This window comes from Trichosurus vulpecula, chromosome 2 (genome assembly GCF_011100635.1).
Source record: "Trichosurus vulpecula isolate mTriVul1 chromosome 2, mTriVul1.pri, whole genome shotgun sequence".
Lineage (NCBI taxonomy): Eukaryota > Metazoa > Chordata > Mammalia > Diprotodontia > Phalangeridae > Trichosurus > Trichosurus vulpecula.
Genome location: NC_050574.1, coordinates 35,287,215 through 35,298,733, shown reverse-complemented (window position 1 = coordinate 35,298,733; position 11,519 = coordinate 35,287,215). Strand labels below are relative to the sequence as shown.

Genomic DNA, 11,519 nt, shown 5'->3' with positions numbered 1-11,519 from the left:
TCCACCCTGTGGAACTTTGCATCTGCCTTTTCCGCAGGAGACTGTCCAGAGATGGAGGAATAGTGATTTCATCTGTGAGAGTGTTCCCTCCTCAGAGAGCAAAAAAGGACAGGACCCACTTCAGTCCAGGAGGTGGCTCAGGTGGGAAATGAGGATTTTTAGGATTGTAGATTTAAAACTGGAAGTGGAAGGGGTATTTAGAGGTCACTGAATTCAACTCCGTAATTTAACAGATGAGGAAACCGAGACCCAAAGAGGTGAAATAATTTGCCTAAAGTCACATGGGTAGTAGATGGCACAGCCAGTATTCACAATCAAGGCCTCTGATGACAGGTTCAATATTCTTCCCATTGTCATAGACAATTGTCATACAAATTAGAAAATCTTTTTTTTATTCCTAACCTAGCCTTAATCACTGAATGGGTGTTGCCTCAGACAAACTGAGACCTGGGAAAGACTTTCGCTTAAAAAGGCCAAGGTCTCCTGCTGTATCTGGAGCCATCTGAAGTCATCCTGATCCATATCTCGCCACTGGACCCAAATGGCTCTGGAAGAGACAATGAGGCTGGTGACTTTGTACAGCACTGCCTCACTTAAATCCAGTTTGCTTGCAAGTCAGAACGTCACCTTCCTGATGTCATTGGTCCTCTTCGAAAAGGAAGGCCAAACAATAAGAGAAAATCAGGAAACATCAAAACAGGTTGTGATCAGGGTATGGGCCAATTGTGCCCATTTTGCAGATGAGAAAATTGGAATTTAGAGAGGTCAATAGACTCGTTTGGTCATTCAGTTTGTTAAATGGAATAAATGAGCCATGAGCCAATGTCATCCAGCTCCACAAACAGTGCTTTCCCCTAGTGTTCATTCTTGTTAAACTGCCCTGGCTTCTATGTCTAGGGTCTGAGTTAACTCAGATAAATTAGAATTTTACAAGACTTTGGGTTTTTTTGGTCCAATCTAGTCCACCCCTCTCATTCTGTAAATGAAACTGCGCTCTAGGGAAAAGAGAGGCCTTCTCCAAGGTCATGGAGTGACGCATTGATTCTGTGTCCTAGGCTTTTTCCACTCCCCCCAACTCCTGTGGGGAAGGGAGGGAAGGAAACTACCTGAGCCAGGCAATACCTCTTTCTATTGGTCAATGTGATATTCACCTTCATACCCTGCCCCAGGCCTTGTAGGACTGAGGAGTCCAACTGACTGGCAGAAAATTATGGGAGCTAGGGGAGAGCACTGATTGGAGATGAGAGGCTAAAACTAAACGGGCTGGGTCTGAGCCCGAGAGAAGGGCAGGGGTTACTGACCACGGAGCCCTCAGAGTCCTGGCCCCATGCCCAGGGATGGGGAACCAGTCCGGAAAGATGTCGGGTTACTTCCTGCCACAGAATTTCGTCTAGTACTGGGAAGGTATAGAGTCAGCTGCTGGAGGGGCCAAGGGGTCGGGTGTCTCTGACTCTTCTAAATCCCAGCCATCCCCAGGACCTAGGCCTCTTGGTCCCCAGTCTCCAGTTCTTTCTTGCCCCTGACACTCAGGCAAAATTGTCTATGACTGGGAATAAGGATGTCGATCCTTATGGAAACCGGGTCAGCCCCTCCCCGATCTGAAAAGGTCCCGTGGGGTGCGGAGCCTCTGAGTTCCCTAAGTAGCACTAGGCCGGCAGACCTTTTAGGGGGGGCGGCCCAGCAGTGCTGCTGCAATGCATCAGGCCCGTCCCCCTTACCCCCCCCCCCCCCCCCGCGGCTCTTTTTCATCTCTTCTCCCCCCCCCCCCCCCCCCCGCTCCTCTCGCTGCAGTGCGCAGGAGACAGAGGAACCCCGGTTCGGAAAGGTGCATGTAGAGCCGGGAGCCTCTCTTCCCACGGACATGCCTTGAACCCCACTTCCTCAACATCTGGCTGCAGCTGCCTGGGGTTCCTGGCATCTAGATGTGCCCCGGTCCAGGGCGGGGCAGAGAGACGAGTAGCGGTCGCGAAGGGGGTGGGGGGGAGCAGGGGAGCTGGGGCGTGATCCCGTAGCCCTTGGCAAGGAGGCAGGGGCAACCTGCTCAGCTGGGATGCCTGGACACCGGGCTCCGGGGCTGAGCCCCCGCCGGTAACGGGAGCGGGGGGGCGCGTCCCCCCCGCGGGCCCGGTCCTGCTGAAGGGGGTGACAGCGCGGAGCTCAAGCCCGAGCGGGAGCCGCAGCCGCAGCCGCAACAGCAGCTGCGCCCGCCGGGGTCATTCCGGGGGACATTCCACGCGCTGCCGACGCCTCCTTCCCGCCGCTATTAATACCGGGCCGGGGGCGGTGCTGAGCCCAGGAGAGCGGGATCGAGCCGCTCTCTGCGGACACCCCGAGCCCGAGCCCCGGGCCGGCGGGCGTCATGGGGCTGTTCCCGGGGATGCTGCTCTGGATGACGCTGGGTGAGTCTGAGGAGAGCAGGGTGCTGGGCGGGGGGCAGGGGGGACGGTAGTGGCAAACACCAAATAGGTTGGGGCGCAGAGGTAGAGCCAGTTCCTCCCCACGACCAAGGCTAAAAACTTCCTAGAGTGGCCGCGGGGACTTCAGAATGGGTTCCCTGGCACACTGCAAGACCCCTCCCCAACAGGCACCTTGGCAAAGAACTCCCAAGCAGACAGGCGCGCCTAGACGAGGCTCGGAGGACCCTAGCCCTCAGGAGACTTGCTGCCGGGTTCAGAGTGGGGTCTCGGCAGGTGTCACTGGAGAGATTGTAGGGCTCCCCAACTAGAGACAGAACCTTCTCCTCTTTCCTGGACCTCCCCTTCGTCCCCTGGAATGGGGGGAAAGGAAAAGGGTTTCTCCCTTCCTTTGCCCTTCCTATCTCTGGAGTTGAGGTTTTTCTCGAGGTGGGGGGCGGAAATGGAAAGATGCCCGGGACAAAGCTGGGGCAACAGAGAAGGGGAGTGTGGGCGAACAAGCAGTTCTGCGGGCTTCGGGAATGGCTCTGGGGGAAGAAGAGCTGGTGTCAGCTGCTTCTGGGAGTCCTGCAATCTGTAATGTGACACCCACACCCAAGAATGGGGTAAGGGTGGGGGAGGGGGAGGAAGGAGGAGAAAGACTCATCAAGATGGAGAGATAGAAAGAGAGAGATGCAGACAGACAGATGGATAGATAGAAGAGAGGGGGGAGGAAGAGAGATGGAGAGAAAGGGAGAGGGAGGTGGAGAAAGATCAAGAAAGAGAAGGTTAGGGTTAGAGACTGAAAGAAGATCAGAAGTGATAACCCCCGAAAGATGAGACACCAACTCTTCCCTCACCTTTACCCCTCTTCTCCTGGAATACTGACATACCAGGACACTGGGAGCAGAGAGGCCACCTGGGCTGATCTGCAGGGCTTCAAAGCCCATGCCAGTTGCCCAAGGGGAGCTAGCAAATGCCTTGCCTCCCCACCACTAGGAAAAGCAGAGTCAAGAAAAGCCAGAACTGAGTGAGGTATGCAACTTTTCCATCCCCATGCTCCCTGAGATACTGACCAATGAGAAAGGCTGAGGGAGCCAGAGTTGTTTCGAAGGGAGAGGGGAGGAATTGGATGTTGGTTCCGAGGCCTAGTCCCCCATGACCTCTTTTTCCGTAGTCCCTGCCTTAGGGATAGACTCGGCTCCTAGCAGCTTGTCCCCTTCCGTCTAGTTGGTTTCCAGTCACCAAAAAAAAAAAAAAAAAAAAAAATACTCGTGTTCATGTTTATTCAGGACAAACACAATGAAAAAGGGAAACAGGCAGCTCTAGTCCTTGTCTTCAGCATCCCTGTTGAGGCGAGCCAACTGTATCCAGTGTCTGTTAGAGAAAGAGAGCCCCCAAAGGCAAAAGAACGAGACCAGCTCATTTGTGCAGCTTCCTTAGGGCAGGGCTAACAACCTCTATCCTCACAGTTACTGACATTGCATAGAGAAAGATGAAATCCTTGCCTAAGGGAGTCCTAGTGATATAGGTATTGGCTTGGACCCGGAATTGGTGTCTTGGGGCAGAAGTGGGGGCACCCATTCACTTGGTCTTAATCCAACCCTCTGACCCTCCCAGAATTTCCTCCATCTCCCCAGCTTCTTCTCTGGGCTCTTCTGCTGTTATCATACCCTGTTGGCCACTAGGGGCATGATGTTTCAAAGGCAACTTTTAACTCGAATTTCTTCAGGTAAAACTAACCACCCTGGGAAGGAAGTTTTCGTTATAGACAGCCACGAAGAGAAAAGGTTGTCGCAGAGTAAAAGTTTCTGAATCAGTCTCCAAGAAAAAAAATTCTAAACTCACTAATGTGAAGAAAGCACAGAGTTTGCAGAGACCTGAGTTCAAATTCTGACTGCTATTTACTACCTCTGTGTGGTAATGCTCCTGGATAAATCACTCCAGCTCTCTAGGCTTTTGCTGCTTCGTCTATAAAAATGAGAGGGTTTTATCTGTTGATCTCTACGGGTGCTTCTCATTCCCAATCCGATGAACTCCAGCCTGAGGATGTTTTGGGGTCAGCACTTCTGGAATCTTTGCGCCTTCCAGCCTACATTCGGGGTCTGCTTTGTCATGTTTTGCTGTGACCCACCTTCACCCCTATCCCCCTAGAACTCCTGTTGCCAGAGTCCTGTCCTGGCACCTGGCCATGAATGAGGAAAGTACCTTCCTATGCTGACCTATTCCTCCCCTGGATGTCAGGCTATCCTGTACCGTCTCATAATCACATCTTTTGCCTCCAGTCCTGAGGTTTCATGGTTCTAGGCCTCTGGAATTTAGTTCTACCCTTGTATTTGACCCTGACCTGATTCTCTCTACTGCAATAGGTTTGTCTGAAATACAGTGACTAACAAGTTGTTAAGGCTAGTTTTCGACTCAATGTATTTCCCCTTTGCTCTAAGCTTGATTCTGGAATTGCTTTGCCTAAAGGCCACTATGCTATCAGCTTGCTAACCAGTCTCAGCACTTTGGGAGGGTGTCAGGTCACAACTCTCTTGTATGAGCAAACACTCTCACCTTTATCACACATCGGATCTTCCAAAGCACTTCCCCCATTCCTGATAGCATTGGGTCCTCCCAATACTCCTATGGGGTTGGTTGGGGAAGAGCTTATCCGCATTTGATATGAGGAAACAAACTTGGAGAGATTAAAACAGCTTGCTCCAAATCATACAAGGGGTCAGTGTCAGAGTGAATTCCAGAACTCAGTCTATTTACCACTAGAGGATTTCCCTTCCAGATAATTCAACACAAAACCGGGGCTGGTGCAAGCATGACCAGGGAATGAGCACAGAAAACCAAAGAATCATAGACTTAGAGCTAGAGGTCACTCAACTGATAAGGAAACTGAATGAAGCTTAGACACTTGTGACTTGGCTGTAGTTACACAGGTAATAAGTGGCAGAATTGGAATTTCTGATCTCTGACCACATTCTCTGACTCTAAATCTATATTGCTACTTCTCCTTCACTCAGCCCAAGGCAATAACACTTAGTCCCCTGAGGAATCTAGCTCAGATGCTAGTCCAAATTTTCCACATATATCCAAGAGCCTGAGGTTTACGGTGGGGCTTTAAATCTCCTCTCCTTTCTCCTCCTGCCTGATCCTACTATCTCTACAGTGTCATCGGTCTGGGGGGGCTGTGTGGAGGTGGACTCAGAAACAGAGGCTGTCTATGGAATGACTTTCAAGATTTTATGCATCTCATGCAAGCGACGAAGCGAAACTGTGGCTGAGACCTTCACGGAGTGGACTTTCCGTCAAAAGGGGACTGAAGAATTTGTCAAGGTGGGAGGGATTAGGGGAGAGAGGTATACAGTTAGGGCAAGGTTCCTGTTAGGGTTTGACCTGGGGGACCAGAATTCAAGGTCAGTAAGAATGATAATTTGGGGGGGATTGGCATTGGGAATTGGATTGGGTTTGAGCTGGCTTTAGAGCCAGGGTGACCAGCCTGCCTTGGACCCCCCCAGATCCTACGCTATGAAAATGAAATGCTGCAGTTAGAGGAAGATGAGAGGTTTGAGGGTCGTGTGGTGTGGAATGGGAGTCGAGGCAGCAAAGATCTGCAAGACCTGTCCATCTTCATCACCAATGTCACCTACAACCATTCAGGTGACTATGAGTGCCATGTCTACCGCCTTCTCTTCTTTGAGAATTATGAGTATAACACCAGCGTCGTCAAGAAGATCCACCTTGAGGTGGTGGATAAAGGTAATCATCCCCCCTCCTCAGGCCTTCTCCCCCCACCCTATGAATCCCAACCTACAGTTCTCCAACATCAAATAGGGAGACAGATGGTCTGGGTGGGATGATGCTGGCTCCATGCCCAGACTACCCAGTGGGGGTGGTGAGGTTCTTAGCTCATTTCCCTTTCTCTCTGGCTCTCAATCAATGTATTTCTCTCCTAATCTAACTCACTTTGTCTCTGCATTGGTCTCTGTCTCTTAGCCTCTCTGTTTCTTTTATCTTTGTGTTCTTGATATGTGCCTATATTTTAAGAATACCATGCAGATAAGTGGCATGGCCCTTCCAGCCCAGGATTTTGTCCCATGACAGAAGCACCAAAGGATGGTCTGGGAAGACCACAGTTGTTTTACGTCCCTTCACTTCCCAGACCCCTGCCCAAGGAAGATTATAGAAATCAGTTAGCCAACAAGCCTTTATTGAGTACTTACTATGTATCAGGCACCAGGGAGATATGCTCTAGGCAGAGAGAAAATATTTACAGAGCAGACTCTCTGAGAGAAGGCAGGAATGACCATGGGGACCAGGAAAGACCCTCTGTAGTAGGTGAGATTTGAGCTGAGTCTTAAAGAAAGTTGGGGACAAACTAAAAGGTAGAGGTGAGAGGGAATGGAATTCCAGATGTGGATGGTGAGGGCAGGTGTATATGCTGCTTGAGGAACCCCAGCAAATCCAGGATTACTGGAATGTAGAGTTCATGGAGGAGCATAGGGCCAGGATATGGAGAGCTTTAGATGCCACTTTAATCCTGGAGGTCAGAAGGAGCCATTGGGTGGGGGTGACATGGAGAGGCCTAGGCTTTAGAAAAACCACCTTGGCAGTTGAGTAGAGAGAGGATGGATTGGAGACCAGTTAGAGGGTAAGTACAATAGTCCCTTTCAGAGGCAATGAGGTTGATATGCTCCCCAAACATCTCAGTTTCCCCACAAATTTCCCTTGAATCCCATAAACCACTATAGCTGTCGTAACTTCTCTCAAACTCCTTTGAACCTATTAATATTCTCCACCTGTCCCACCACCACACTTCGAAGTAGTGGCTCCTTGTGCTTGGACTTTATTTGAGCTTCAAAGAGAGTTCCTTCATTCTTGTTTTTGGGCAAGTCCTTTTTCCTCTCTCGGTTTCATTTTTCTCCGCTGTAAGATAAAGGGCTCAGACCATCTATGTTCCTTCAGGCCCACCCCCACTTTAATATCCGGTGAAATCTATGAATTTGTAAGGCCTGGGTCCCATCTGTCCTTCTCTTTCCTACATTTGCGGCCTTGAATTACATTTCCCTTCAACTCTCTTTTTTGTCTGGACTTACCCGGCCTCCCGTCCCCAACGTGGTTCCTCTAATTGTCCCACCTTCCTCCCGGCTCATTTGTCTTTTTCTGTATTTCTGTCTCAATAAACAAGTGTTGGCTGAGCACATGCTATGTGTCCCATGCTGGGGGTGAGGGCAGACGCAGGGAGGCCTGAGACACGGGCTCTGCCCGCAGAAACGAAATCTGACTGGGTCTATGAGGCAGGTACTTGAGACTTCACGGATCCATGACTGGTCAGTGGGAGCACTCCCTACACCAAAGCTGATCTCCATCCTTTGACATGGTTGATCTTTGAGAGTCGTTGCTGCTGAAAGATGGATAGCCACATGAGCCAGGCTGATGGTAGGCTTGCTTCAATGTAGAGAGAGGGACCTTGGGGCAGCTGCCCCATTCAAAGCCCAGTCCAAGCTCATGTGCTGTTGATAAGGCCTTAAAAAGCCCAGGGACACCTCCAGCTGCCATGATAAGGCATCAGAATTGGAAGAAGACATATGTATGGAGACCAATTAGTGTGAAAGGCAGTTTCCAACTGAATTGCATTAGAGCCAGATCGAATGAAGTATATTTGCTCAGTACAGACAAATAGAGATGGGGCCCATGCTGAGAGATCAGTGAGGAATTGGCCTCACTCTGTACGGGGCTGATGGGGCTTGGGTAAGAATGGAGGTAAGATGAGGTGGGGGGGGGAGGAGTTAACCCAACATTCCCTGATGACCTCTACCCCATTTCCCATAGCGTCCCATGCCATCAGTCCCTCTAACTCTGCCCCTACCCCCCTGCAGCCAACAGGGACATGGCCTCCATTGTGTCTGAGATCATGATGTATGTGCTCATTGTTGTGCTGACCATCTGGCTTGTGGCTGAGATGGTTTACTGCTATAAGAAGATTGCTGCTGCCACTGAAGCGGCTGCCCAAGAGAATGCGTGAGTTCAGAATGGGGAGTGGGTGAGGCCTTCCCTGGGAATCCCTGAAAAGCCTAAGAGACAAAGTCAGGGCTAGGGATGGGATAGATTTATATTTGGGATTGAGTTTAGGGTAAAACTGGTTTAAAGTTAAGGATCAGGTCAGGGTTGGGGGTATGTTTTATAGTTACAGTCCAGGTTATGGGAGTTCAAATACAGATTGCCACCAAGGGGACCATGGGGATATTTATTTGGTTGGTTAAAGTTTAGGACTGAGATAGAGTTCAGTATTATGGTTATAAAGAATAATCTCAGGTAGATTCAGGTAGCTGGCTTTGACAGTCACACAGGCCTTGGGATTGGGAGAGGAGCACAGCACACAGATGGTGTGATCTAGAAGGGTCGTCTAGGTAAAGGGTTTGGAAAACCTGACTTTCCGTGTGTCCCAATGGTGCCCTCACTCAACTGGGGTACTGTGCTGCACTCTTTTATGGTGACCAATGGTTGACCTTTGATTCCCACAGCTCAGAGTACCTGGCCATCACTTCAGAGAGCAAAGAGAACTGCACAGGGGTCCAGGTGGCTGAATAGCTCAGGGTAAGGCAGGGGGAACAGAATTTGAGGAGGGGAGTGAGGTGTGGGAGCATGATTTAGTCATTCACTCTCTTTCCTCTGTCCTTCTCTTCTAGCCTTCCGGGCTCCCTGTCTCTGCCTCAAGAAAGGGCTGCCCCTGACTGATGGGTTAGGAGGGGGGTATCTACCCCTCCTGGGGCCTAGAAAGCTCCTTAGCCTCCATGCACGGCAGAGTCATGCCAAAGGAGTGGTAGGAGGGTGAGGTGGGGGCAGGGGCTTGCCCATTACTTTGTCTAATACTGTAACAAAGGGTCAAGGGGGCCTCGATGTTCCCCTGGCCCATGCCTCCCTACCTTCGCCTCTTCCTCTACCCACCAGATATGACATTGGGGGTGGGGGCCCTCCTGACTCACCAAAATGCATGATGAAACAAGCAATATGGCCACCACTCCCACCTTGCTTCTGCTGCCTGATCTTGGGAGGGGGGAAGGGACGGTGCACATCTCATCCCTTCCCTTCTCTCCTCATGCTGATTTGCACATGTTTGCCGCTTTGGCCTCGCACCTTACCTTGCCACATCTGAGGATGCAGGGACCCTCCCCCTGGGGCCCGTCCCCCAACCCCGTGCCTCCCTCCCCTAGCCATTCACCACACATGACTGACAGGGAAATAGAGGATTGGGGGGCCAGGAAGCCTGGACCTTATGATCCAAGGCCTCAGGACAAAGCCCCATGTTCCTGGTCCCTTCTCAGCAATCCTCTGGCCCTAGTGTGTGGCAGGGCTAAGGGGCAATGGACTCTCTTCTACACTAGCTGCACCTTCCCCCCACTTCTGCCCCCCACCTCCTTTCAGCCTCGGCTCATCCTGCCCTTACCCCCTTCTCACCAGCCTCAGATCTGTGGGCATTTAGGATGGGGAGGACTTCACCTTCCTAGTAACTGTACAGTTGTAGTTTTGTTCATGAAATAAAAACGCTCGGACTTGAGTCTCGGTCTCCCTCTTCAGTCAGGCTCAGAAAGGTAAATCAGACCTCCAAGTGGGGCTTTATGCTAGGGAAGGGCCAGGGATGGGGCAGACGCTTGGGTTCTGCTCTGGGGCCCTAGCTCCCTCCTTGTGCTTCAGTTACAGTCTGCAGAGCAGGCACAGGGCGGTGCCAGGATGCCTGAGGGAATGTCGATTGCTGTCTTTTTCCTAGCAGGGCAGCCACAATACATTAGAGCCGGTTCTGGAGAGGAGCCAGCCTGTGGACCGTTTACCTTCGAGAGGTGGGGATGGGCACTCAGGGACCGCTCCCTTCCTCCCAGGCTAAGGAGGCACCGCCCAGCTCCCAGCCTGTGGGAGGGGAGGCCAGAACTCCCACTTGGAGAGTTCAAAAGCAGCTCTGAAGCAGTAGCTTATTACCCGATTAACGTCTTTGTTGTTGTGTTCATTAATGCCGAAGGGGGCCACGGGCAAGAGAAAGGCAGAGACGGAGGTAGAAACCAACAGGTGCCGCAGCAGCAGCCAGATTTATTTGGGTGGAGGGTGGGAAGTGGGAGCTCATCCCCACAGGATCTGACTTAGAGGCTGTTCAGACAGAATTAAGGCACCACGGGCTCTAGGATCCTAAATTCTCAGATTGGAACGGTGTCTGGAAAGGCCTCTGTGTAACATGAGGAGGGGTGAGAGATGAGGAAGATTTTGCAAGGTTGGTGTTTTCTGCTGTCAACTATATGGAGCAGTGCTGGATGGAAGGCTGTGGACGGGTGTGAGACTGGGTGCAGGAGCCCGGGCTTGGTTCGGATCTAGCTATAAATATAAGTCCTGATTCTCATCTTCACCATCATCAAACATGTGTATTTATGTGTGTTCACATATACGGTGTTATGAAAATACATATGTAGCTATGTGGGTGTATGTCTTTGGCTATGGAAGGGTCTGTTTCTGGCAATGAAGAGATGTATCTGGCTGCGTATGGATGTGGTTCCCCACACTTCTGACGGGGAGGAATGCATTTGCCTGTCGGGTGTGTGTCTTCATGTTTCCAGGGAGATCTGTGGCTGGCTGTCCCCAAATTCAAACCCATTCTTTCTCCTTCCCTCCCTCCGCCCTCCACCGTGGCCACAGGACTTTCCCCAGCTCCAGAGGTCGCTGGCTGCCCCCTCAGGAAGGCGCTGCCAAAGCAAACCAGACCCCGTGACTTGTGGGAAAGCAGAGATGGGAGGGCAGCAGGGGGCAGAGGACAACGGCCAGGCTCGGGCCTACCCTGGGGCTGGGCCGAGGGAATCGGTTACCCATTCTGTCCCGGGACCCGAGGGGCGACAAAAGAAAGCTCTCAGTCCCACCCCAGCACCCGGTGCCCCTCTGCACCACATCCCGACCTGTACAGAAGCTCAGCAGCCACTCCCAACCTCACCTCAGGTTTACACAAACCTCCACCTCTGCACAAAGGCCCCGAGAAGGCCGGCACCAGCAGCAGCACCATCGAGGGTGGGAGCCCCAGCCAAGCCAGAAAAAGAAGAGGAAAGAAGAGGAGAAAGGTTGAGCTTGTCTGCTGCCCTTAGCCAGAACCAGCCCTCT

General features: G+C 51.6%; 2 protein-coding genes across 2 annotated transcripts in view; one reads left to right on the top strand and one right to left on the bottom strand.

Annotated features, from left to right (window-relative positions):
* LOC118839020 (zinc finger protein 850-like) overlaps positions 1–11,519 on the bottom strand; it is a 902,460-nt gene that overhangs the window by 74,988 nt on the left and 815,953 nt on the right. The gene's annotated exons all lie outside the window — the stretch shown is intronic.
* Positions 2,141–9,945, top strand: SCN1B (sodium voltage-gated channel beta subunit 1). Its single transcript, XM_036746475.1, has 6 exons — positions 2,141–2,399; positions 5,557–5,723; positions 5,906–6,146; positions 8,267–8,408; positions 8,912–8,984; positions 9,077–9,945. Exons 1-5 carry the CDS (start codon positions 2,360–2,362, stop codon positions 8,976–8,978), a joined length of 657 nt encoding a protein of 218 aa, XP_036602370.1. The 5' UTR covers positions 2,141–2,359; the 3' UTR covers positions 8,979–8,984; positions 9,077–9,945.

Bases quoted from the DNA above. Each gene is read 5' to 3' on its own strand.
- SCN1B (XM_036746475.1), top strand. From the start codon at position 2,360: ATGGGGCTGTTCCCGGGGATGCTGCTCTGGATGACGCTGG. The intron at 6,147-8,266 runs GTAATCATCCCC...ACCCCCCTGCAG, and splicing joins CCTTGAGGTGGTGGATAAAG to CCAACAGGGACATGGCCTCC. The intron at 8,409-8,911 runs GTGAGTTCAGAA...TGATTCCCACAG, and splicing joins GCGGCTGCCCAAGAGAATGC to CTCAGAGTACCTGGCCATCA.